We start from the raw sequence: 26,725 nt of genomic DNA, 5'->3' as shown, positions 1-26,725 counted from the left end.
TAGTCCTAGAACAGATACCTTTGGCTGCCTTGGGCTACTACAAGAATAGGTCGCTGACGTTACAAAGATTTCTATGCAAGTATTATAGGGAAACTAGTGATATTGGATGATTGCTACATTTAGATCATAAAACCTCACGATCAAATATGTAGTTGATACTCAGTATCCAATTGTACGTCAGTGAAAGTGACGAACAACCATTCAGAATAAAGCCCAATTTATAACTCAATTTCCCATTTCCAGATTCGCAATCATTCAAGATTCTTAAAGCGAGAAGCTGGCCACGCAACTACCATGCCTCTTATTTATGACGCATTATTTGCGCAGGAGAAACTGGCATTGCTGGGGTTATCGTGAATAGCTTTCCCAGAAACATACAGTCCAAGACCACACTGCCATAATCAGCCTGGATGAGTTTTAAATGTTGGAAAAGGAGGGTAACTCACTAGACAGCCACCAATGCCGACGATAATCAAGTTGAGAATAGTAAGGAAGATCTTCATGGGCGATGAGAAATATCTACCTTTGTTAAGATGTAGCCAGAAAATCCCACTTAATCCATCTGCAATTTGCGTTAGTATTTCTTATTAAATTTTAGCTGCACCCTGACTCACATGTAAACCAACTAGCGAATAACGCAGTCTATACACAATTAGACAAACCCAAGTAGATGGGACTAGGGGGTAGAAAATATGAGTAGACGTACGATCAAACTCAAAAGTGTATTGAAGACTGGGATAGCTTCGGCAATAATCCATGCAACAATCCACAGAACAAGGGCGATTGCGATCCAGCTGCCGACGGCCAGGAAGCTGCGCTTGTGCATATGGTCGGTGCCACGAAGGATGCGTACATAGATGTACTTGCAGGCAACATGGCCATTGATTACACCGGCTATAACGATCTAGATATCTTTATTAGATAAATCTCGGAATGCGAGGACGATGTGCTCACCGTTGGAATAGCAATGCCGTATGCGACCTTGCTCATAATGTGTCCTGTAGACCCCAGAGCCGGCGATGCGACATCCTTACCAGCATAACGGTAAATGACCACGGCAGCAACGAGATACATGACAGTGTCCGTAAATTGAAGCATATAGAGAGTTTTGGGATAGTCAGTTGGCTTCTTCATCTCGGAAATGAACCCAAAGAATGCGACATGACCGGCTATACCACATTAGTAGATACTTCGAATTAGATAAGAATAGACTTGCCGTATGCAAAGACTATATTGGTTACAGCAAGGAACCCGTGGTACACGTTGGTCTTTACCGTGGCGTCGACATGTCCGGTTCCCGGCTTCTCAACGCCAATGGCGATCATTGTAATGAGGACAGCTGCAAATATGCTAATGAAGGCTGGGTTGGATTAGAGAAAGTAACGAAAATGATGGGATGGGAAATACGTACAAACTACTGAAAACCACGACACTTTCTGCAAGGTCCGAGGCACAGCTCCAATGAACGAAACCACCAGCCCGACAACCCCAAAAACAATCGAACAGGTCCCATGGTCGGTAAGAGTATTCATCATGACAGTGAATGTCAGTATGTGACTTCCCATAATAAAGACCAAGAATAAAAGCTGGGCAGAGCCGAGGAGCTCACGCCCGAATTTGCCCAGCAGTATTTCTCCTGCGTCTCCCATGCTGTGAACGTGGGGATATCGTAGCTTAAACTGGCCGATGACGTAGCCCGTGTATGTTGCGATGGCGGATAGTCCCAGGATCAGAATAATCGCCCTGTCTTGTCAGCCGTGATATTCTATCGAGGAAAAATACTCACGGTACTAGGCCGAGGCTTGCAACTGCTGATGGTAGCGACAAGATTCCGAGCGATATTGTTTCTGCGACCATGACTGTGCTAGAGTTAATAACATTGAATATCAAAGTGCAGAAACCTACTCATTCCACACTGCCTACAAAAACTATCAATATTGGCCCAAATACATGTACTCGTGCACATTCTACTCACCACCAAGCCATCGTGCGATATCTCACCTCCGCATTTACCTCGTCGCCAAACGGTTCTTCTGCGCGGCCTTCAGGCGACCGATCGCGGACGTCCTCTTTCTTATCATGATTTAGCCTCTGATCGGTTTCTCCATGTTCGAGATCTGCAGGCGTGTCATAATATGTGGTAGCCATGACTGATGGATGAGGATATACCGGCAATGCAGCGATCTAGGCAAAATCGTAGGGTAGACTAGGCGTTTATATTACTGGAAGCACAGAAATCCCCGCACCGTATTCGAGGCTGCCAGTGTTTCTGGTGGGTCGTTGAGAATCCAATCGTCGCCCGACATCTCACGTAACAAAAACCTGTGGTTGCATTCAAAACCCGGGGTGAGCTCCATGACTCCACGTGGAGTCGGGCTCTGTCGGATGTGAAAGGAACAGCCCGCCAATGGCGAGGGAGGCGATATCCAGGTTTTCAATACCAAGAAATGTCAGATTGAGCGATGGGAGAATGGAAGATGATAGTGGTGATCGTGCATGTGGTGATGGAATGACGAGGGTTTGCACAGTAAGCCCCGATGCAGCCACCCCGCTCAGTCCCCGTTGTTTATTTCCAGGAAAAGGATATCCTCGTCCTGTTATTAGCTGACGCTTGTATGGAGCTAAGTGGTCATGCTTGAAATAGGTAATAGGTAAATGTATCGAATCAGAGCCTAGGTTTTGATTAAACGCTAGAATGCCGCCTAGTAGAGATATCATTGCTATGCAAAAAGTGTAAGGATTCCCTCGAGATCTATCATCATCATAACAAAACGCTTTAGTCAAATCTTCACTCTCAGCTTCAATCCTACTCGACTCCACCGACTGAGAACTAAAAACCCTGCACCAACAACCACAGACGATGCAGAAAACAGCTGGGCTGCCAAATACCCACCTCCATCACGCTCACACAACGCACCCTGTATTGCCGGGGCGGTAAGACAGGAGAAGCTGACAATACTCAACACCATGCCTGTTCTTGTACCAACTTTGTTTAGCTCTGTCGTTTGACGAGTCGCCATCGCCGGGAATAGTGCCTGTGCGCCGCCCGCAACCAACCCGTATATGACAGTCCAGCCATAGAGACCTGCGGAATCGTGAAGCGCGGCCCAGCAATAGATACAAACGGCAGATATGAGCGACATAACTATAGTAATGTTCATAATACCAGTGTATTTCTGGCCGATGAAGTTTGGCACAGTCCGGCCAATCACGCCCACTCCGTTCAACACAATGAGGAGATTCAAAGAATCAGCCAGATGAATTGTCTCTCGAGCAAAGATGCCCAGGTAGAAAAAGGCCATGTATAACCCCCAAAAGTTGAAGAACATGCTGGCCGTGAAGAATACGAAGGGCTTCTCACGAAACGCCTGCCATTCCACAATCGGTCCTGTAATACGGGGCGGAAGATATGGTCGGTACCCAACTATAGACGGAATATGCGTGACAAGCATTATCAATCCAAGAACCCGCATTGTCCACGGATATCCGACATTAGAGTGATATAGAAGTGCATTGACTGTGGCTGGGTAGACCATGCCGCCAGTAGCAGCTCCGGCAGCCGATAAACCGACGGCGACAAGGCGTTTATTATGGAAATAAGAACTCATAACAGACAGCCCAGGAGTAAAGACGAGACCATTTCCAATTCCAACACAGACTGCCTGACTGAGGAAGATTTGATAGTAGCGTGTGCAGAGAGAAGTAAGACAAACCCCAAGGACTTGAAGCACAACGCCGGCAATGAAGCAGTGCCTGAAATAGCCAGCATCACTGGCACGACCTGAAAAGACACCGGCGCCGAAGAGAAGAAACATCTGAACTCCTCCAATCCATCCGATGTCGCTGGGCGCGTGCCCAAGAGTCTGTGTGTAGTACTGTTGAAAGACGCCGTAGCTGTTTACGACGCCCCACGTGTTGAAGAAGACCATGTGGCAGAGAAAGACGTGAAACCAAGCACGACTTCCCCCGTCAGGTGGTGTGGGGAGCTCGACAGTCTCTAGAGAGGTTTCATCCTTCCAATTGAGGTCATCCATGCTATTGAGCGATTCGGGATCTGCTTGCATGGTGTATAGTTAATAGTGGACTAGTAGAGCTTCTGCTGGCACAGGAATATTGAACGCAAGCTGATTATATTGATGACTTTACGAGGCGCTTTATCGGTTATAACGGTAGCAGACAAAGATGTTTGGAGTTGCAGAAAGTTATATATCATTTCCAGCTCTTGAGCCCGCAATTGGCCCGATTCCACGTTATAGAACAGTCATACTGTTTTCTCGGTCGAGACATTTCACCGTCTCGATATCCGCGTTCCTCATCCTGGTAGCAAAAAACGAATAAAAGAGATGAGTCAGACCGAGGGATCTCGAAGCAACCCGCAAATCCCGTTGATTCCGATGATGCCGGGAGACTCGGTCAATGATTGCATGTGAATGGAAATTTGGAGGTATACAATTCCAAAGTAGTCGTTGGAAAATAGAGAGATGGGATGTGCGAACAAAATGCGAGGACTGAAGGCTTTATGATAGCCGTCCTACCGCCAACATTAAACATCAGGCAAGGAAAAAAAATACCCCGCCTTTCCCGCAGTTCCCGAGTTTTCCATCTTCCTACAACGCACACCACCAACAGACAACTGGCAGCAACAAGGCCAGATATTAATCCCAACGTGGGGTCGATTAAGTCGGCTATGGATCAGCACCAATTAGCCCCGTCAACAGAAAATGTAGTCATACCACGCAAGCGGCGCCGCGCCAAAGTCGCCTGCGAGCCATGCCGCGAACGCAAACGCAAGTGCGACGGCCATGAGCCCTGTGATACCTGCGTGCAGTTCGAGTATGACTGCTTTTATGCACAAATTAAATCGAAGAACAAGACGATCTCGACACTTAATCCTCCGAGACAGCTGCAATCCCCGCGCTCTCCCCTTACGACGGGTGAAGCTACCGAGTCTGCTATCCATGCCATTCCAGAAAATATCAACAAGCAGTATACGCAAAGTAGAGGGACAAGCGGACCTGCTGAATCGCCTGCCGCTGAAGTTCGGGGTCATATGCAGTCGCTCGAGGCAAATTCAGGCGCTGCGTTTGTGAGAAAGCTTGGCTTGAAAATCGACCCGTATAACGCGCCGCGACTGCACTTGTTTGCCTGGAACACGGGAGAGCGTCTTGCAGGATGCCCTCCCGGCACGCTAAGAAGCGTGACGGCGACGCTGTCGCAGGCTCAAATGAGGAATCTCGCGCTGGTCTACTTTGATAAAGTGGGAGTTGCCTACGGATTCATCGATCGCGACATCTTTTTCGAGCGTCTCGGCAGAAGATGGCTGAGTCCGGCACTGCACGATTCATACGACTCAGTTCTGTGTGGAGTGGCAGCTCTTGGACTGCATTTTTCGCAAAAGGTCCCGCCTCCATTTGAGTCTGATTTGGTTGAGACGGCCAAGGTTTTGCTCGAGCAGAACTCACTCGTGACGCCCCCATCGATTGATACAGTCACCGGCTGGGTGCTTCGAGTCGCATACTTGCGAATGACTTCCCTGCCACATGCAGCCTGGCTGGCAAGTTGTTCATTGATGCACGTTGTAGAATCTGCCAACATTCACCTTGAATCACCATCACATACCGTCTTTGATGGATCCGCAGAGGAGATTGATCTTGATATCCGTCGGCGACTATGGGGAATGGCTCAGCATCTCAATATATGGGCGTCATTTGATCTTGGCCGGACGAAGATCACGCTGCTCAATGCGTCCACAAGGCCGGTTGCACCAAAGCCCGGCGACTACACATCCCAACTTCTAGGGCTTATCCCTCTCACAGAGCCGCTAGACCCCAACAAAACCCGGTCAGTCGAGGATCTCGAAGCGGATATGAGGCGCGTCTTAGACGAAGAGCGTGATGTATCGCCTGTTATCATGGCACAGGTGAATTTAATGCTTTGCATATTTAGGCGACTACGGGCTCAAAAGTCGAATATGCTGAACCTGCAGATGGAGCGTATTCTGGCATTGGCGACAAAAGGTCTTCGAGCGGCTGAAAATATGGTTTCGACTTATAGTCCCTGGCACCACGCTGCCAACGTCCCGTTCCAGGTGGTCTGTCTGCTCCTCGCTATTGATAGCCGCGCCTCTCTTGCATTATTGTCGGACGCGATGAACGTGCTTCAAAACGTGACGAGTACATGGAACAGCCCCGTTATGCGAGAGGCGTATAATACAGCATATCTACTAATTCTTCTGCATCAGCGACGCAAAGAAGAAGACGCGAGAACGTTGCGGGATGTTCTCGAAATGCACTCGACTGCGCCTGCAATGACGCCGGACTCGACAATGCAGTTTGGCAGTTTCAATAACATGCAGCCGCCGCCAACGGATTCTGTCGAGTTTTCATGGCTGGAAGATCTCATTGCAGATATGCCCAGCCTGAGAGAATTTGATCTGGAGCAATTTCTTGTCCAAGATGCGCCACAGCGGCAGAACCTAGGCGGTTTGGAGAATGGTTTTGGGACGGATCCTTTACTGTAGACAAATACGTGAGCTGTGAATATACTAACTGACCGGTCACTCGCCAAGAGCGACCCCGCGCACTAATAATGTATGCGACATTTGAAGCTCAACGATCAGCAGCATCTTGACACTCCCTCGACCAAATATTTACTAGTGGTGATGCCAATACCGAACTCGTATACGCCAGTACCGTGGACGGTCAAATAATAATTCTCACCGCCAAAGGAATTAATACTACACTAGCCCAATCATGGGACTTGCGTCTGGCTTAGCAAAGCCAATTCACGCGCCATCCGGCACTATTGGATTCGCACTGTACCACCTGCATGAACTAGCCCGATGATGCCTTATCTGCGCCAATCATCATGGTTGAGCGCGCCATGCATCTATGGAGTAGGTCAGCCGCCATCAAGATGATCGATTTTCCACCGACTGAAGTATTTATGAGTGTATCATCCCGCGTGGCTCCTAAATTTATTATTGTGCTGTTGTATCTGCACTTGTTTGCTTATTACTGCAATTTGAAATCCCAGTCGGTCACTCCAGCTATTTTTGAAATTATTGCTAGCCAACATGCCGCCAAAGCCTGATGACCCCCATGAGGACCACGAGGAAGACCACGAGGAAGACCACGAGGAGGAGGAGCCAACTGAATCTTCGCCACTGCTGCCAAAGTCCGATAAAAAATCCAACTCTACGCCGTCTAAAAAGTCTGCTGTTCAAGAGCAACAGCCTGAGGCGCAAGTTGTCGGCCCTCCGATAGAGGAGCCTCCCGCACAGCCCCAGACACAGCCAGAAGGACAATCGCCGCCGCCAGCTGCACCTCCAAAGGCAGCCTGGCCGACTCCTGCGGGACTACCGCCTCGCGATGACGATGATGAGCGCTTGATTATTTTCCGTCGCGCCGTCGGCATCAATTACTATCTCGCCGCTACCGATCCCGGTACAATGGAAGAGGGAAGGAAAGAAGCAGTGGGAATATACCGAGCAGTCATCCACGCCAAAAACAACAAGCAGCGACTGTTCTACTTTCTCAGCACATTCGTTCTGCTTTGCCACTTTGGCCAGATTATTGTTGGTGCAGCCCTGACGGCGCTCGGTCCGCTAGCCAGCGACCACAGCGGCATTATTACCTTCCTAGGCGCCTTAAACACCGTCATCGCCGGCTTGCTGGCTTTGATCAGCGGACAAGGACTACCGGATCGAATTAGAAAGGACCAAATCGGATTTCGGATCATCCAGGATTGGATTGAAGAAACCGAGTCATTGCTCAGCGTCGGCATTATCGGAAGGAACCGCAAGGAAGTTGGCCTACTAGTCGAGGAAGCATTTAAAAAGTACAATGCGGCTAAAACGAACGAAGAGAATAATAACCCAGGTTCGTATATCCGCTCTCCCGAAGAACCTTCTAGGGTTGCTGGTGACGTCGATGTCCCTGCTTAGGCTGCGACTTCTGCGTTGTTAGCATTGATGTGTAGACTTTTCTTCGTATGAGATTAGCTCTATGTTGGGGACAATAGTTGTTTCCCCGTTTTCACTTTACGTAGCAAAAGAGAAATAGCAGCTGTTCATCTTAACAGTTCAGTTACCTCGGTAAAATTGTTTATCATAGGAAATCTTCGTGGCAAGGATAACTTCGTTGTTGCAGAACCACCAACGCATCTAGTTTTCGATACAAGGTTCAGTTTAAAATTCTTCAATCAAGTATGCTCGATTAATACAAGTGTAGCCACCGAGGTCATCCATGTTAGCCTGTGCTTTATGTAACTCCTCAAAGTCTTATCTTCCCCAATTAATACACTTAGGTGACACGAGCATAGCTTTCAGCTTGGGGTTGGAGCTTTGGCGCAACTATATTGTAGGCGCTGGAAAGAATCAGTCTGCAATCCAGCACAAGTTCCATCATTAAACCCCATCGTTGAATAACTATAGTGTGCCAGGCGCATGAGGAAGTTGCCCGCCAGCAACAACATTCCAGGGGACTCCGGCGCTTTAGAGCAAATTCAACCGTCTTTGAAGATTGACCGCGACTCATGTTTAGCTCCAAGGAAGCAAGTTGAGTATCCCAAAGGTTGAGTTGAGGTACCTCATCAGCAGGATGACTATAGGTAGCTTCCAGCAGTCCGAGTCTGCTCTCGATTTTAGTCGCACCCAGCCTATTAGGCAGCTAGAAATGTCGTAGAGTTCGTTTTGTAATTCGATTCTTTTGTCGATGATGTTCTGGTCCGTACTAGATTCATATTTGCATAACCTGCATTCTCAATCGAAGTCCCATACCTCTAACCCCTAATCCCACCCCGCCCGTCTCTCATTGTGGTTGTAGTTAAGGGAACAATATAACAACATGACATCTCTGTGTCGATTAGGAGATCCTGAGTTGCACGGACAGTCAACATGTTACCCATAAATGCACGTTGAGCATTGGGATCACATGAGTGTTTAATGAGTGATACCATAGACCATCTTTCGCAAGCAGAATATATTGTCTCTGCGGGATTCAATGTTGATTTTCCTCTAGTATGTAGATGATAGAGGGTAGCTAAAACTATTCAACACTAGGATTCGATTTGTCAAAACCTGCGATATTTTGGTGATCTATCCCAATTGACTAGAGAACCAGGGAACTCTTACGTATCAATCACAGGATTGTTATAGCTATCGAAGGTAGTGATTCGATGGTATGAGCTATGGAAAAGATTGTAAGAGGGTTGGGCCAATGAGGAGTTCCGGCGAAATTTTGGACACTTTCGCATGAGATCCGAATGAGCTTTCGATGCCATCATTTTGAGCTCCGAGCTATTCAGTGGCAGGGTGTCGGGTTCCGGGTCTCTCATGTAATTATAGGTGTGTACAAACGCTTTCTTATATAGTAAAAGATCGCCGGCTTTCACTTCTTTTGTGGTAAAAAGCCCAAGTCCCCGAGAACCGGGATTTTTTACTGATACTGGACTAATATAACCTGCATGGTCCAGCTGAACAGATCGAAGACGTTTGCTTCGGCGTGCATGTCTTTCTAAGGATACTTCTCGTATTCCTTTTCTCTAACCTGGTTGATGGCTTGCGCGTCAAGCGTTTCGTATTGAAAAAGGCCAGAGATGTGATCCGCGCCGGTTCCATATTCGTCGTCATCCGTTAATTTCAGATACGGGTTTTTCATGATAATAATTCTGCGCTTTCCCAGAGTCTACTCCAATTAGAATCATATTCCTGCCAGAATGATCGCACTGTGATGGCTTCACAAGTCTCATCTTGCGCAATATTGACGATAGCTTTTGCTCTGTATAGCTGCGTAATGTGTCTAAGTAGAATGTATGTTCCGCGACGATGTCGCTCGACTTGAAGATATCCTATCATGACCTTGAACAAGCCATGAAATGGGGTTACGCATGGGAAGTATGGAGAGGAGACCGGCGAAAGGTTGGAAATCTGGGCTTGTGCTCTCTCATAGGCCCTTGACCTTCAGTATGCGTCGAATCGGAAGGAGTAACCGTGCTTAGCAATCCAAGTGATCGGGGAAGTAATGCTGAAGCAATTATGTTTTAGCGGGAAACTAGGAACGCATAGAAACGTGGATGGAAGAGGGAATATAGGTTTAGGAATTATTCAAAGTTTGTTCACATCCATCATGATTGTGGAAAACAAAAGCAAATGAAGAAAGTGGTGAACATCTGGACCACAAAGAAGACCCATAGCAGAGCAAACAGAATCACATTCTAGACTGGGTCCCAAACGCGGAATGATGTTTTAGTAAGCTATTATATTTTCTCCATGGATTAGATTATGCGACAATCTGGTCGCTATGCTTAGGCCTTATCGTATTTATGTAGAATATATGAAGGCTTCAAACAGAAAATCATAACCAATGTGTTTCTAAAGTTATAAAATTGATTCGATAGTCAATAATTTATTTGCTATAATTTCTATATCACTCTACATTTTCTGAATATATTAATGGAAAATGGAGTGCTGTATTTATTTCATTAGGTGAAGGAAACAGCAACGAACAACTTCATTGGCGATATAATTATTTCTTATCTGACTTTGAATTTAATGATCTCCAGAGATGAAAAGCATCCCACTAAAAGGTATCTCAGCATACTGTTTATTGTTGGACTTAGTGACCGCTCTATAGTGAGCTAGACCTTCAATTCCACAAGCGACACGAAGCAAATTCTCAAGGATCTGAGACATCTCCGCCTCTTATCTCTCACAAGGCCTTGCGTCATGCAACTGACGCCAATTAGCATCGGCTCGGTGCATTGCTAGTGTGTGCGGAAGTCTTCCTCCCGTCCCCACTGGCCATCGATCACGTCTTTGAACTCCTGTAGTAACATGCAGAAGTGAGCGAGCTTGGATGACCGTTATGTCAGGATAGCTTCAGAGTTGGCTTACTGTTGGCCTTGTTTTCTATGAGCCAAGCCCATACTCACTGGCTGGAATTCCTTGAACACGGGTTATATCTAATGCTCTCAGAATGCACCAGTCACCTGAAGAACTACATGGCGTTTTGAGCAGGGTATTTCTCATATGGATCAATCGGGTTCTTCTGCGGGGATATAAGAATATCCTCGTCAACCAAGATGCGCCGCCGCTCAGTCCGGATACGAAACCAGAAGTCACAAGAAGGCGAATGCTTTCAGCGTGGTCTCAGCGAGGTTAGTAAGAAATTTCGAAGTACTCTTCTTTATCATTCTCACAAGGCTAGCTAAACCCGAAACGAAGAAGAGCCTACCTCTCGCTCTACTGAGGTGTCTGAAGAAACCCTTTTTTGCTGCTATTCTACCTCGACTGTTCTTAATTATCTTTCGGTATTCTCAGCCTGCCCTCATATCAGAGTCTATTAGATACGTCATGACACACCCTTCTGATGCGGGGAGCAGTCGTGGGTTTTGGATTGTTTTATCAGCAGCGGCTGTCTATGTTGGGCTTGCAGTAAGGTTCAATCCCAACATTCTCTTCGGGCGCTGACTTTAAAACTAGGTATCAACAGCCGTGTATCAGCACCGTTTAAATAGACTGAAACTCATGATTAGGAGTTCCCTCGTGGGGCTTATCCATGAAAAGGCTATGAAGTCACCAAGTGTCGCTTACGATGATGGAGAGGCGACGACACTAATGAGTACCGATGCCGAGGGTCTGGAGGGAATTGGAGAAATGGTCCACGAAACATGGGCCCAAGTTATCGAAGTACTTATTGGTATGGCATTTCTAGCCACTAAAGTCGGTTGGATCTGGCCTCTTCCACTTGTTTTGATTTATTGTGAGTAGATTTAAACCATACATCAACTCAATACTAATAATTTCAGTATGCTCGCACGTCAGTCGATTTGTTGCAAAACATCTACACGTGCGTCAAAGGGCTTGGAATGCTGCAACTCAAAACCGCCTGGCTGCTACAACTGCTATGCTAGGCGCAATGAAAACTGCCAAAATGCTCGGGTTTCAAGACAGTCTCATGTTTCGTATTCAAGAGCTTCGGCAATTGGAACTCTTCGCAGCTTCAAAGCTTAGATGGGTAATGGTGTACTATAACGCCTCCGGTTCGGTTTGCCATTCGCATTGGACTCTGTACCTAAAAACGAACTGACGTGAGTATAGCAAATGCACTCGGTATATTCTCTCCAGCTTTAACCCTGATTACTTTTACTGGAATAGCAGTAGCTCGGGGTGGAAAACTGGCTACAGAAACTGCATTCACGACCATGGCCATCCTGAGCATGGTCACACATCCTGCAAACATGATCATGACTATTGTACCCCGTGCAGTGGCAGCCTTTACTGGATTTGAAAGGATCCAATCGTTTCTTCTTCGACAACCCATACAAGCTAACCGTGGAAAGGTATCCGAAAGTGCTGAAAAAAAACTCTCTCCGCATGCTCCTGCTATTCAAATCCGTGATCTAAGAATCGGCCACGAGAATCTCGTGTTGAATAACGTAAATATTGAGTTACCCACTGGATCCTTCTATATTATATCAGGTCCGACTGGTAGCGGCAAGTCGACTTTGTTGCGCGCTATACTTGGGGAAGTGACTTCCACCCATGGATCAATTAATCTCTCAACAAAAAAGATAGCATACTGCTCCCAGAGACCATGGCTACCTAGCGGTACTATCAAAGAGGTAATTTACGGTTTATCTGACACTAACGATGTCAATGGCCAAAGAAATGAGACATGGTATCTTGAGGTGACAAATATCTGTTGTCTTGACCATGACTTTGATTCGCTCCCGGATGGTGACCAGACACAAATTGGTAGTAGGGGACTCAATTTATCAGGGGGACAGAAACAGCGAGTGGTATGTTTCCCAGCATCGATAAGTATGAGCTAAGTTAATTATTGCAGACACTGGCACGTGCTTTGTTTGCAAAATGCGACATTCTCCTTTTGGATGACACCTTCAGTGGGCTCGACGGTGAAACAGAGAAATCCGTTTTTAATAGTCTTTTTGGACCAAAAGGTCTTATCCGGAGGCTGAAAACCACAGTGATTCTCGCTTCAAATTCATGTAGATTTCCAAGACCTCGTTATCTGATATTCTAGCTGATTCTCGCATAGCTCAATACTTCCAAGCTGCGGATCAAATAGTCATTTTGGGAAGTAATACAATAATTGATCAAGGACATTGGAAAAATATCATGCACAAAGCTGCATCCCTAGCCAAGTACTCGTCCAGCCGCCATGTTGCAGACAATAGAAGTTCGTCGGCAAGCTTTCATAAGCTCAGCGGCCAGTTACAAGCAAAAAATGAGGCCGAGATAGATCTCGCAAGGAGGAGTGGAGATCCCACTCTATATGGTAATTTATCCTCTCTTGTGCATACCAGTAACTAATAATCGATCAGGATACTATTTTGGTTTCATTGGTTTTAGGAACCTTTTCTTACTCGTTTCTATCACCGCCACATATGCTTTCTTCATCATCATCCCACAATACTGGCTTCAACTGTGGACCGAGGCGGACAGGGATAATACAGCGTTCTTTGTTGGTGGATTTCTGTTTCTATCGACAATGGCATGGATGTTCACCAGTGCTCAGATGTGGTAAGTAGCCCACAAGTTCAGGATGTTTATTGTCATTAAACATGAAATAGGTCTGTTCTAATTCAAATTGCCCCGCAGTCTGGGTCGCAGTTACACCAACGTCTTCTAGCTATTGTGACAAGGTAAATATCCTATCGTCCAGAGCCAATAGGATAACACAGCAGCTACTAACGATAAATAGCGCTCCTTTGTCTTTTTTCTCCAGAACGGATAGTGGATCAATTCTAAATAGGTAGGTTATATGCCGAGGTTTTTCTTTCAATGCTAATGATCACTAGATTCAGTCAGGACATCCAGCTTATTGACAAGCAGCTACCATCGGCGCTTCAAACTATTGTGACTCGTAAGTACTAAATACTGCGCGGTGAAAGAATGCTGAGTAACATAATTTATAGAAATATGTAAACTCCTCATGCAAATAGTCCTGCTATTCATGGCCGAAAAATGGCTATCACTGTCTTTACCGGTCTGCTTGGTTGTCCTGTATGTCGTCCAAAAGGTCTATCTTCGTACGTCGAGACAACTTCGATTTCTAGAGCTCGAAGGAAGGGCTGAGGTTTTCTCAAACTTCTTGGAATCTGTAAGGGCTCAAATTTGATGATTATAAATGGTTAAACTGAGAAATTCTTGCAGCTTGAAGGACTAGAAACCATAAGATCCTTTGGCTGGTCCAAAGTTGCGATAGAAAACAACATCCGCATTGTCGACAACTCACAACGTCCGGAATTTCTCCATATGTGTCTACAGCGATGGCTGAATGTTGTCCTTGATATTTTAGCTGCGGCTATTGCCACAGGTACCGTCGCTCTAGCCGTGGCGTTTAGAGGGCATGTTCGTGGTGCACAAGTTGGAATTGCTCTCAATGTTATGCTTGTAGCAAACACGACATTGCTAAAACTTGTGGAAAGTTGGATTTCATTAGAGACCTCGCTTGGTGCTATTGCTCGTTTGAAAACCCTGGAGGAAATGACCCTATCTGAGGGTATAAAAAACGAGAGTTTGGAACCGCCCAATTGGCCTTCCAGAGGAGAAATTCAGCTCAAAGATGTCACTGCATCCTATCAGTATGTACTCTAAATCTATTGCTGGTATCAAGCTTACAAGTGCAAGGTCCGTACCCGAGTCGGTAGCCATACGAAATTTGAGCCTGAATATCTCCGCAGGACAGAAATTGATCGTCTGCGGGCGTACAGGAAGGTAAGCCGTCAAAAACTCCACAAATTCTTTTTAATCACTGATTTTCTATTTCAGTGGAAAGAGCACCTTATTATTAACACTGTTGCGCCTTTTAAAGCTTCAGTCCGGCAAGATTGAGCTAGATGGTATTGATATTAAAGACGTCAGACTAGATATTTTACGACAGCGCTGCTTCATTGTGGTGTCTCAGGACCCTCTGATTCTACCCATGGAGACTTTACGCTTCAACCTAAACCCAGAAGCTTCAGTCTCAGACGAAATTTTAGTTGATGCATTAACCAAAATGGACTTATGGTTACATTTCACAGAGTCTGGTGGAGAAAGAGACACTGCTGTCGCTATCCCGGGTATTGGCAGACACCCCATTCTTGACCAGAAGGTTTCGCAGCTCCAAGAGCTCTCTGTAGGACAGCGCCAGCTGTTTGCGCTCTGTCGAGCGCTTGTAAAGGTCGGTATGTTACGACGTTCTGGATTTAAACCAGTCATTATGTTGGACGAGGTGACATCCTCACTCGATACCGTTACAGAATCCACTATCTATCGAATCATTAACGATGAATTTACTGAGAAGGGTCACACAACAATCATCGTTGCTCACAGACTTGGTGGCTTGGGAGAGTATATCGAGAGTGGAAGAGATTTCATGGCTTTCATGGCAGATGGTAGATTACAAGCAGTGAGCGAAAACTTAGACTGGGTGACTTTCCGGCGTTTTAGCGAAATTGATTAAGAGAAATATGTAGTAGTTGTGGCAAAATTGGAATGGTGAACATTTTATAGTAGTATTTCGTTGTATTTCAAAATTCATAAACAAAATACACAGGCAATAGTGTCTTATTAAAGCATAGTCTTTACCTTTGTGACCATTAATTGGTTATATGAAAATGTGGCCACGTTTTCTGATACTATAAACTAGCCGGCGTATAATTGGCATGGGATAAACATTGATCGAGGTAGTGTAGGAGATACTATAAGAGTTGGCTGTCTTGGGCCAGCCTCCTCGGGGACGCCTGAAAGTATCTTCTTGATGGCTTAACCAGTCCCTATAATGCCCCATTATGAATCATCCACCCTGCTAATCGAAATTAATGCTATACGCACACCCTCAGGCGCGATAGTAACCCAAAGATCAGGTCAATATTCAATAAATTAATCAATGATGCACTCAATGAAATATTGAAAGAACGACCTGATGCCAAGGAGCATTCACATTCAAAATCCACATAAGAGAAACCATGGAAATATAAAATATCAAAGAAACATAAAGACCAGTTGACATTTGGGAACATAAAAGAAGGTCAGAAGTGTTATTGTCCACCATCTCTGAATGACTGCAAATCTTTTTGAAAATCCATTTTGCTGATTCTCAACTTTTGCTTCTGTTGAGAATACATGTCCTATTGATAAATAATACATGTGTGTGAGATGGGAATCCATGCATGAAAGGGGGTGACTCACTTGCTCAATACTATCCTGAACGCGGTATCGAATTACCAAAACCTGCTCTTTCTGACCTAGGCGAATAGCACGGGCGATTGCTTGATTCTCTACACTAGGATTCCATTGAGGCTCGACAATGAAGACCCGATTGACCGAGCGGAGATTTAACCTCAATTTCTTTCAGGATTTCTTTTCTTATTAAGGCAAGGGGAGGGAAGGAAAGCACTAACCCAAAGGCACCAGTCCCGGTTGTCATTATCAAAACCGAGGAGTTTTTGCATTCCACAAATTCATCCAAAATCTTCTGGCGAACGGTTGAAGGAGTTTTGCCATCGATGCGAGAAAACTGGATCTTGGCATTGCTCAGGTATGCTCCGATCAGATCTAGAGTTCTTGTCCAGCAAGAAAATATGATGCTATAGAGAATTAGTCAGGCATACGCGGAAATAGCGGCGAAACGAGAGATATGGTGAAATTGAAACGTTAGATTATATACCTGCTTGTATTCGCCAAATTGTCCTGTACGTCAGAAACAAGGATTTCAAGTTTCGTCGAGCGACCAATAGTCTTAAAGTAGCCGTTGGTATCTCCAGCTGTTGTCTTTGTTCTGAGCGACTTGCATAACGGGCAATGTACTTCCTCCATGGGGCCCAGCTGTTTGTTAGTAACTTGTAAGCACTCGCTGCATAGAGCGTGACTGCATTGTTCTATGTATTGTGAACGTTGGTTTCGAGGTGTAATGGGCATTGGATTCCGACAGTATAAGCAACGGGTCATGCTTGTGCGCGTGAGTGAGCATAATGAATTATTTTCATCGTCGAGCAAGCTATATCTCTTGGCCCATGAAAACTGTGGTTGGTATGTGCCATGATTGCAAAGGCTCCTGAGCTCCAAATGAACTTGGAGCATACGGAACGAGGCTTCTTGGTGACTATACTGACCTGCCTGCTGATCAAATATCCTGCGCATCGTTTGCCAAGTATCTACGTACTGTTCACGTTCCTCAGGACTAAAGACAACTTCGCGTATGCATTCACGATGACCTGGAAGGTCAATCCGATCAATTGTGCGACGAAGACACATTGAATCCAGGAGAAAAACAAGTCTTTCTATTGCTTGGTGCCTCCTGGCCTTCTCTTGAAACGGCGTAGCGATCCAATGCCTAAAGTTTCCGACATTATGGAACGGTTTCACCTGAATGAAAGCCAGTAGAGCGCCCAGATCCATCAAAGTGTTTTGCACAGGAGTTCCGGAGAGACACCATCGCGAATGAGCTGATAGACTAGTTACGGCTTTATGAAAAGTTGTTGCCTGGCGGCGAATTGTATGTGCTGAGTCGAATTACTATGGTGATGTGTAACCTTCGAAGGAAGTCAAACGCACCTTCATCCAATACCACTCGATACCAATCATATCCATGTAATAGGCTTTGACTGCGTCCTTCTACCTCCATACCATACTCTTTGGCAAGGCTGCTGTAAGTCGTTATGACGATGTCAACTTTTTCAATGTTTGAAATATCTTGTTTCCTTCCTCGCCCATGGTACTTTAGAACAGTTGTCTTGTCATTCAGACGTCTAAAGTTTTCTCTATTAGTGCATATAACCCAATTCTAAATATCGAAACTCGCTTACTTCTCGACTTCACGAGTCCATGTGTTGATCAAAACTGGACGACGTTAGCAAAATACTAAAAATTTAGAGTTTTGATCACAAACCAAGTGACGGGACAATAATCAGAGTTGCGTGACAAGGCTTTTTACAAAAAGGACCTTCAATATGATTCTTTCTTCCAGAAACCCAACTATATGAATCATTAAGAGTTCTTCCGATGAGTACTAGAGTTGTCAAGGTCTTTCCCATTCCCATTTCGTCGGCTAGAATTCCACCTCCACTTTCATCCGGGGGGTCGCGATGTTGGAAGTTTGTGATGGTATGGCAGTACCTATTCTCACAGTAATTAATTATTCAATAAGGGATTTGAGGGATTATAGCTACATTTTCTGGCCATCGATATCTTTAGATTGCCACATCCGATATTTGGCAGGAATATCCCCGGTCTCACGCTGTAGCATGAAGTCTAAAGCTTGTTCTTGATGGCTATAGGACGCGATCTATGTTTCAGACTTTGATACTAAGCGTGATGGAATGTCATGCTACTTACGGATACAGTGGACAGTTCAAGATTTCGCTTCCCGATACACAATTAAGTTCGTCTCCCCGTGTCAAGGAGCTAAAAACTCCTGCCATAGTCTGTTGAATATTCTCATCCCTGCTATCAGATGACGAGTTTAAAATTTCTCCTTGATCGCTATGATCATGTTCAGCATGATCGGTATCATTGTCAACTGAATCATCCATATCATCCAATGGGAGAATATGAGGATTATCATAAAGGGTTCCCTGTCTGCGCTCGTCAGGTTTCTGTAAGAAAAGACCCTTGTCTGAAAGCTCTTTTCCCACGTGTCTTCTATCTTCTTCAGGGCCGTAAACATTTATATTGACTCGAAATCTGGCCTCCGATGACTTGCGAGCTCGGCTAATGGCATCTATGACATTTCTCAAATGGATCACCGCATTGAACTCGACCAGGGGTTTATCAATGAGATTATCCAACCCATGTTTCATTTTTTCGGATAGGTATCCCAATTCCATACCATCTGCGAATTTTAGAAAAATCTGATTATCTCTGGATTTGGAAAGTGCCAATGTATGAGTCGAAGGGGGGGTGTAGCTACTGCCATGCTTCAGTAGATACTGAAGCTTTTTCTCTAATTCTTCACCCTTTCCAACCAATTTAGCTAATTCATGAACGATCTGGTACGAAAACAAGTTAGTTCATAAAATGTTAGGAAAAGTATGACGTGCAGAAGAAGCGGTGTGTTAACCATCCCATAGCATATAAGCTCCACACGAGTAGGCTCAACCCCAACCATAAACCCTTCGAAAGTTTCCGTAGGATCCAAAAGAGTGTCACTTGGAGCTATCGAAGAGAGGGTGTCGGTACTGTGCAGAGATTTAATATTCGTCATATGTTGCGAAATTCATTGTTTGATCCAAGATTTGATCCAATTGAAAGAGAGAGAAGAAAATAGAAGAAGAAGAAGAAGAAGAAGAAGAAGAAGAAGAAGAAGAAGAAGAAGAAGAAGAAGAAGAAGAAGCAGAGACCACTGTCCACTGATCTGTCATATCTGTTAAGCAGAATTAAACTGTAATTCCTGAGCAAGATTTATATTCTTTGTGAATTGACAAGCTCGCCATTTGTTTGTTTATGTACATGTATTTTAACATGTTTCGCGTTTGAGGGGGATACGGGGGAAATGCCAGCATTGAAGGATACAACTTAGGGTTAAGCAGATGAATATGAAGTAGAGATTATAAGTGCATACCTAGGCTGTTCACTTTCGTCCTCGATTCTTCTGCGGCTAAGAGAACGATCGCTTTCAGACGTATATTCATCATAGCTCTCGTGATGATCCACAGGGTTTAGTATTCGCTTGAGTGACATCGCGTTTTTGGGTTGTTCTAAATGGTTTTTTTTCTTTATATCAGATGTCGATCCTGACTTTGGAAAGAGTTACTACCGGTAACTGCTCCTAGTGAATATGTATCAGTAGTCGATTCAATGGAAAAATGAAGAGTGGCCGCGAGTATGACCTGAGTGTACATATACTTTTCCCCCTGTCAAGCAGAACCACAAACATACATCATTTGCTGGATGTGATGAATTTGGCTTTTATATTATGTCAACCAGTGAATGAAATGTTTACGTGGCCGGTGCGATATTTGGGGCTTACCCCATCACCCATGCGCGCGAAAGGTATATGAAAAGCTTTGTTGTATATACTGTGTTAGATAACACCTTACATTGACTCTTGTAAACTTTTAGGGATCGAATTGGCGAAGGAAGACTATCACAATCGACAACGTCTAGAAGGATGTGAAAACGACCAAATGATTTGGGCTTCAGTACACTGAAGCAAGTCTAAAATATGCATTTCGAGGCTAACCTCGTGTGGACCCGCACTGCCCATTTCCTCCTTTTCTATCAGGCTATCACTAAGGCCTGCAGCAAGTTGCCAGTAACTAATCACATTCACTAGAGCGTGGCACTGACCGGAAACTACTTTTTCGTTTTCAAAGCCATGATTGGTTGAGGCACACATCTGACCTTAGATGGAGATCACGGATGCCCAATGATAAGCCTGGTGGAACAAGGCTGAATTGTGATGTGGCGCCGTCCTGTCAGCCGGATTTTGCAGACAGCCTTGTTGTTGTCACACACGGGTAATTGGAAGTGGCATCGTGGCAGCATTAGAACGTCTTCGGACATTTGAATTGCTCAAACAAAATTCTTGGAGGACTATTGATACGAGATGTCCAATATGAACTTTTTGAATCCGTTGATCTTGTTCCATATACTACTAATCACAGTGTTCTCATCAGGGCTTATGAGACGAGGTTGACATTCTTTTTCTTTTCTTTTTTTTATAAATAAAAAGGCGGTGTACACTGTCCAGGGATGACGGAGTTCCAGGCAAGGCTGACCTGTGAGTGAATTGTCCGGATCTGATGGCTTTCTATCTCATTGGTGGCGGATGTCGATATCATTGGGGCATCTCACCCTAAAATTAGGGAACATTCATTCATCAATGATCGTTCGATTCAGTTATTTTGGTACTCTAAATCGTACAAATTCTTAAACTGTTCTATCATATATATATGGGCATAGGTAACTAGACCAAAGTACTCAGGCGAGAACATGATCCTTGCTTTTCTGACATTGAGACAGACGATAATTTAGAGAATCCAAGACCAGCCCTTTATTTTCTCTCTCCCTTTTCGAGTTAGGTCGTATCTCCACTATTAACTTTTACGTCCAGACATTGACCATCGGGCCCTAGTATGACAACCGAAGAGTACGGCTTCTGGTACGAAAAATGAATCATTCAAAATCTCGCCCTCGGAACCGTGCCGGGTTCGAAATAGCTATAATATGTGCACTGCCACTGGAGGTTAACGCCGTTCTCTGTTCTCTGGATGAAACATGGGATGATAGTCGCCAGTACTATGGAAAAAGCGTCGGCGATCCTAATGACTACGACTTCGGCAAAGTCGGTGACCACCCTGTCGTCATTGCGAAATTGCCAGGCATGGGCAACGTCACATCATCAAGTTCTGCGCAATCCCTCAAAATAAGCTTCAACTCCATAAGGCTCGCACTTCTTGTTGGCATCTGTGGCGCTGTCCCTTTCAGACCTGATAATAAGGCGTCGGAAATACTTCTTGGCGATGTTATTATGAGCGAAGTAATCGTTCAGTTAGACTTTGGCCGACAATATGCGGACAGGTTCAATAGAAAGGACACCATCTTAGATGTCCATGGCCGACCTAATGAGGAAATCCTCGCACTTTTGAATCGATGGAAGACGCCAATTCTGCTAAAGAAATTTCGTGCGGGCACAATGGACCATTTAAAAACCTTGATGCAGGCTTCATCGCAAGTGGAACCATTTTATCCCGGTCCAAGTCAGGATAAATTATTTCCACCAGAGTACACCCACAAGCATCATTGGAGCTGCGAAATATGCACCAAGTCGGGTTCAGAATGCGAGGAAGCTAAGGTATCTTCATGCAGGGATCTGCATTGCGATGATAATATGCTAATCGCCCGCCGGCGACTGGGTATGGCGAAATCGTCTTTCAGTAGTATCGATGATTACATGCCAATCCCTGAAATACATTTTGGATGTATTGGCACCTCAAACTCGGTGATAAGATCCGCTCAGCATCGTGATTATTACGCCGAATTAGAGAACATTATAGCCTTTGAGATGGAAGGAGCTGGCGTTTGGGACAAATTCAACTGTTTAATCATCAAGGGAGTGTGCGACTATTGTGATAGTCACAAGAGTAAGGACTGGCAACACTATGCTGCCGCCGTTGCGGCTTGTGCCGCAAAAGAAGTTCTGCTACAGTATGTATCTCCACAGAATTCGCCGCAGACAGAATATGCGAATGGTAAGTTTGATAACAAATATAACATGAAATGCGATTACATCTAACGGAGTAACAGAAATATACACATCTCATTCGGAAGTCTCCCTTTTGTCATATGTGGAAAGATCCATCGAGGAGCAGGTTGCATTCGATAATGCGACGTTAATAAGGTTATTTGATAGGGTTTTTAAGGATTCGGCGAGAAGGTTCACTCCGCAACAGCTCGATAGTTTCAAGCAAGGAACCTCATCGAAGGTCATAAAACTATTGAAAGCAATCCAGAATAAACAGAATCGGAACCAGTCTCTGCGAAATCTCCAGCGTATCGAGGGCTTTTTGAAAGTGGTCAGACAATTGAATACATTAGTGCAGGACGAGCTGTGCATCCCCAACATTATGTGCCTAGTCTGGGGACCTATCATGATGCTTTTCCAGGTATTTTTTATCTAACAACGGACTCATACGTTACTCTTCTGACAAATACCAATGCGCTAGGTTGCGAGAGACCGCGACGATTTATTTGATACGCTTCTATCTGCCTACGAGAAAGTTGGAGATGAATTTCCCATGCTGGAAGATTCCAAAGAAGTGTTTAAATGGAATCCAAGTTTGGTACGAGTTCTCGCGGCACTAATTTCCGATTTCTCCGAGTTACATGAATGGATTATCAAAATATACAGTGTTAGAGGTTTGCTTTGTCTTCCTATTTGTCAAAGAATGGTTCTCATTCAAACGGCAATTTAGGGCCGAAACCTGTTTTCCGGTCTCTTTGGAACGACTTCAGTGACAGGCTCACACATCTCCTACTCCGCATACGCTCTCATAACACTATCATAGAAGACAATATCCGAGTATATCTTAATAGTCAAGGACAACCCATTGACGATGCTCACGAAGTCCGTGAGCATAACTTGAGAATTGAACAAGATGCGCTTCAGTTTGAGAGAAAGGAAACAGAACGGCAAGAAAAGAGATTTAACAAAGTTTGTGAGTGGTTTGCTAGCCTAGACATGGAAAGTCGACACCACAGTATTTGTCACGACCGCAATTGTTTTCCTAAGATAGGTGAGTGGATTTTGGAAGAGCAAAAGGTTAAAACATGGTTATCCGACGATGTCACCGAGCTTCCTGGTTCCATGTATTGGGTCAATGGACGTCCAGGCATAGGTATGATTTTCCATTTAGTGCAAACTCACGGTAATAAATTATGCTCACTCGAATATCGACCAGGAAAAACTTATTTAGCTTCGATCGTCATCGAGGCTTGCAAAGCAAAATATTTCTGGACTACGGTGTATTTCTATTGTCAGGGAGAGTCCAACGAAAGAGACACTGCCATTGAAATCATTCGTAGTGTTCTGCTTCAGTTGATCCGCCAACACCCCAACCTAGTTCCTTACTGCCACGAAAGAATGACACAATCAAACACTCCAGTTCTGTCTGGTTTGCCAACCGCTGAGTCGATCCTTAAAGTATTTTGTGAGATAATCCCGCATTTATATGTGGTCATTGACGGGATTGATGAATGCGAATCAAGAGAGCAGAGAAAACAGTTATTTGACACATTTTCAAAGTCGGTCTTGAAATACGATGGCGCCACAACTGGTAGACATCGCGTCCTTTGGTTCAGTCAACCTCAAACAGAGGACATAAAAAAGGCATTTTCTACTAACGAGAAATGTACACTTTCATTAACTGCGCGGCACAACGAGAAGGATATTCAGAAATATTGCCAACTGAGGGCCCGTGAGCTGCTAAAATTTGACTTTAGCCCTGATACTCTGAAGCGTGTCCTAGAGATGATAAGTAGTAGGGCGGATGGTATGATTTGGCTTCTTTGTCTTTGAATAATCGCTTACACAACCCTAGGAATGTTCCTTTTTGCAAAATTGGTCATGAACAATCTGGCGAAACAGCCGACAAGGGCGCTATTCTTTGAAGAGATTACAGCGGCAAGGCTTCCCACCAAGCTCAATGAAGCGTTAGTTGATGGGACCGTTGCTTATAATATCTATATTGACTTTCAATACAGATATTCAAGGATATTACAGCGATTGAAGAGAGACCTGGGGGAATCACAATTTAGATACACGCAGTTGTTACTGGGCTGGATGGTTTGCTCTAAAAGACCTCTCAAATGGACTGAAATACAGGCGGCAGTGTCTGTTGATTTGGAGCCATGGAATGGGCTTGAAGAGCTTGATGTTGGCCGTAGATTAAACGATGGCGTGGAGGAATTGTGCGGATCGCTTGTACAAGTCTTGAAGGGAAACCGGGTTGAGCTTGTTCACAGTACCGCGAGATCGTAAATCACCCCATCAAAACTTTTAGTCCGGCCAGTTATGACTGACATGGCCTCTGCGCATCCCGTGCTTAGATTTATATTGGAACAGAACGAGCTAGTAATAGCTGCCGCAGAATGCGATCTCACTCTCCGCTGTTTACGATACCTCACACTAAATATCTTCCAGCCTGACATCCAGGATGAGCAGCTTCGCCTTTACGCACTGAGAGGCGACTTTGCTTTCCAGGACTATGCGATATCAACTTGGTTTATGCATATCAAAAGCATAGTTGAGAAACAACCAGTGGTTATTGAAGAAGGCCTAGTATCGCCAAGCTACGGTCTAGGACTTGCAAAAATTTCTCATCAGTTGCATCGCTTTCTGAAGTTCTACGAAGAAGGCTTTCCGGAAGAAGGTATCATTGACCAGGCAGTCTGGGATTGCGAGTCCTTCAGCCAGTATGAGTTCTATCCATATCTCGTTCGGATTTGGAACCACATTTGTTTACAGCAAGCCGACGATGTGGCGACTCGTAATAATGTCAGTATCAGTCTGCTTAAGAATACCTTAGCCCGAAATCGCAATCTTCTGGAGTCATTGACAGCCGAAGCAGGAGTGGAACTAGGTAAGGTATATGGTGATCGTTTATTCCGCTGCCCTAAGGTTCTGTGCTTCTACTTTCATGAAGGCTTTACGAATGGACAGGCTCGTAAAGACCATGTCGATTGCCACGATCGGCCATTCCACTGCCTAGTCGAGAACTGTGTGGCTGGTGGAATGGGATTTAAGTCCAATAATGCATTAGAAAAGCACGTGAAAAATTTCCATCCAGAAAAATGTGATCTGGGTGAATCATTTTCAACCTTAACGAGGAGTCTATCACAAACAGCAGCAAAGTTTCCATGTCCCAATTGCCACAAGAGTTTTGTTCGACGAGGGATTCTGAAAGACCATATGAGAAGTCATACAGGCGAAAAACCGTTTGAATGTTCACAGTGCACAAAGGCGTTTTCTAGGCGGTACGATAGAAATAGGCACGAGAAAATACACGACAAAAGGAGGTAAACATGTTAAGCATCATTCAAGATTATCAATGTGGCTTTGTAATAGATATATAGAGTGTAGTGAAGTGGTATGTGAGGTATTTGATCCATCATTAAATGTAATAACTGATGCTTTCAGACTTACCTAGTCCTAGTTACAAATGGCCAAACTTCAGCACCTCGACGACACTAAAATTGCAGTGCAGTGTTTAATTTCTTTCCACCTACTTAATGACTAATCCTACTTAGTGCTAGGTGATAAATCACTTGACAACTATACATCGTCTCGAAAAAACTAAAAATGCAGTGCATGCCGTCGAAGATCTGTCTTTCTTCGGGAAGGCATAAATATAATTCGCTATCATTCATGTAGTGCCATCTTTGAATCTAATTTAAATTGTCTCTGATTAGAATATAGAGCAATAGTAATTTTAGTATTAGCAATAAATTATGACCTAACCAATACCTCAGTTTTATATTCCTGTGTTTATTTGAAAATGTTAACTTGTAATTCCAGCGCCCGCGGTGCCCGATCGTTAGGTTCGCTTAGCCCTAGTCGCCAAGTCGCCAAACGACCGTCGAGGTTCAACGCCTCGAGGACGCTAAAATTGCAGTGCAGGAACCAGTTAGTGGGGTAAGCTTTATTCCTAATTTGATGATACTAAGAATGCAATGCACTCCCCACCTCACTGGTTGTCGTAAAAGCTTAAATACTGAGGTAGACAGAACCTTCCTCTACTTCAATATTACTATTTCCCTCAAACCAAAACCAATTGTGTTGTCTAGTAAACGCTGAGTAATTTATCGGATCAAGCTTTCGGTCATTTTTTCCCTCCAAAACTCTTGATGGTATGGCATTTGGTCTGAAAAGCTTGCCATGATCTCAACCCGCTCCCCTTTTCACGCCGGGGTAAAATGATAAAGGTACATGCCAGTCGCTGTGGCTATCTTTTATTGTTTATTCTCATTAGTGAGGGTTTTGTTTTCGCCCAGCATATATAGATGTAATCGCGAGTCAGTGCAGGTGACATCCGCTCCGTCTGTCTCGCAAACGAGAAGCCAGTGAGTCGATGATTAATATCTTGACCAATCTTTGTTCGAAGGTGACCTTGGTTTGCCTCCGCGAATTGAACTACGAGGTCTCATACAAAGGGTGATAGCCACCTATGTGGATATTAAGGTTCAGCTGGTCTACCATCTCTTTGTCCAGGCTCC

General features: G+C 44.7%; 6 protein-coding genes across 6 annotated transcripts; 3 read left to right on the top strand and 3 right to left on the bottom strand.

Moving 5' to 3' along the window:
• Positions 1-162: 162 nt before the first annotated feature.
• On the bottom strand, positions 163-2,148 carry BGW36DRAFT_466596 (amino acid transporter; the record flags this gene model as incomplete). The annotated part of the gene is made up of 10 exons (XM_046222350.1): positions 163-392; positions 447-562; positions 615-642; positions 707-904; positions 955-1,169; positions 1,217-1,360; positions 1,412-1,743; positions 1,787-1,859; positions 1,906-1,919; positions 1,976-2,148. 10 exons carry the CDS (start codon positions 2,146-2,148, stop codon positions 306-308), a joined length of 1,380 nt encoding a protein of 459 aa, XP_046065451.1. The 3' UTR covers positions 163-305.
• Positions 2,149-2,780: 632 nt separating this feature from the next.
• On the bottom strand, positions 2,781-4,034 carry BGW36DRAFT_402072 (major facilitator superfamily domain-containing protein; the record flags this gene model as incomplete). Its single annotated transcript, XM_046218825.1, has 1 exon — positions 2,781-4,034. One exon carries the CDS (start codon positions 4,032-4,034, stop codon positions 2,781-2,783), a length of 1,254 nt encoding a protein of 417 aa, XP_046065450.1.
• A 698-nt stretch (positions 4,035-4,732) lies between these two features.
• BGW36DRAFT_274936 (putative C6 transcription factor) lies at positions 4,733-7,927 on the top strand (the record flags this gene model as incomplete). The annotated part of the gene is made up of 2 exons (XM_046210180.1): positions 4,733-6,482; positions 7,071-7,927. Coding segments are annotated over 2 exons (2,607 nt in total), but the record flags the coding sequence as incomplete, so codon positions are not given.
• A 2,813-nt stretch (positions 7,928-10,740) lies between these two features.
• On the top strand, positions 10,741-15,521 carry BGW36DRAFT_420971 (putative ABC transporter). The gene is made up of 15 exons (XM_046219527.1): positions 10,741-11,157; positions 11,208-11,434; positions 11,483-11,762; positions 11,809-12,042; positions 12,101-12,801; positions 12,849-13,011; positions 13,062-13,301; positions 13,348-13,546; positions 13,597-13,668; positions 13,728-13,778; positions 13,825-13,889; positions 13,942-14,126; positions 14,180-14,610; positions 14,657-14,743; positions 14,798-15,521. The coding sequence occupies exons 1-15, from the start codon at positions 10,977-10,979 to the stop codon at positions 15,471-15,473; spliced, it is 3,792 nt and encodes a 1,263-aa protein (XP_046065448.1). The 5' UTR covers positions 10,741-10,976; the 3' UTR covers positions 15,474-15,521.
• A 529-nt stretch (positions 15,522-16,050) lies between these two features.
• On the bottom strand, positions 16,051-19,708 carry BGW36DRAFT_466591 (putative helicase; the record flags this gene model as incomplete). The annotated part of the gene is made up of 11 exons (XM_046222349.1): positions 19,572-19,708; positions 19,071-19,188; positions 18,347-18,999; positions 18,181-18,282; positions 17,901-18,127; positions 17,818-17,851; positions 17,567-17,760; positions 16,680-17,514; positions 16,414-16,599; positions 16,202-16,352; positions 16,051-16,140 (listed from the first exon to the last, which is right to left on the bottom strand). The coding sequence occupies exons 1-11, from the start codon at positions 19,688-19,690 to the stop codon at positions 16,051-16,053; spliced, it is 2,709 nt and encodes a 902-aa protein (XP_046065447.1). The 5' UTR covers positions 19,691-19,708.
• Positions 19,709-21,122: 1,414 nt separating this feature from the next.
• Positions 21,123-25,532, top strand: BGW36DRAFT_402068 (putative zinc finger protein; the record flags this gene model as incomplete). The annotated part of the gene is made up of 8 exons (XM_046218824.1): positions 21,123-22,207; positions 22,353-22,617; positions 22,678-22,870; positions 22,927-23,349; positions 23,413-24,003; positions 24,052-24,163; positions 24,215-24,487; positions 24,560-25,532. The coding sequence occupies 8 exons, from the start codon at positions 21,123-21,125 to the stop codon at positions 25,530-25,532; spliced, it is 3,915 nt and encodes a 1,304-aa protein (XP_046065446.1).
• Between the last annotated feature and the right edge of the window lie 1,193 nt (positions 25,533-26,725).

This window comes from Talaromyces proteolyticus, assembly GCF_021365285.1.
Source record: "Talaromyces proteolyticus strain PMI_201 chromosome Unknown BGW36scaffold_16, whole genome shotgun sequence".
Lineage (NCBI taxonomy): Eukaryota > Fungi > Ascomycota > Eurotiomycetes > Eurotiales > Trichocomaceae > Talaromyces > Talaromyces proteolyticus.
The sequence above is the reverse complement of the archived record's forward strand: the minus strand, read 5'-3'. Positions and strand labels throughout refer to the sequence as shown.

Coding starts and splice junctions, on each gene's coding strand:
- BGW36DRAFT_420971 (XM_046219527.1), top strand. CDS start 10,977: ATGCACCAGTCACCTGAAGAACTACATGGCGTTTTGAGCAGGGTATTT. Junction 13,012..13,061: donor GATTCTCGCTTCAAATTCAT/GTAGATTTCCAA, acceptor ATTCTCGCATAG/CTCAATACTTCCAAGCTGCG. Junction 13,779..13,824: donor AGTGGATCAATTCTAAATAG/GTAGGTTATATG, acceptor AATGATCACTAG/ATTCAGTCAGGACATCCAGC.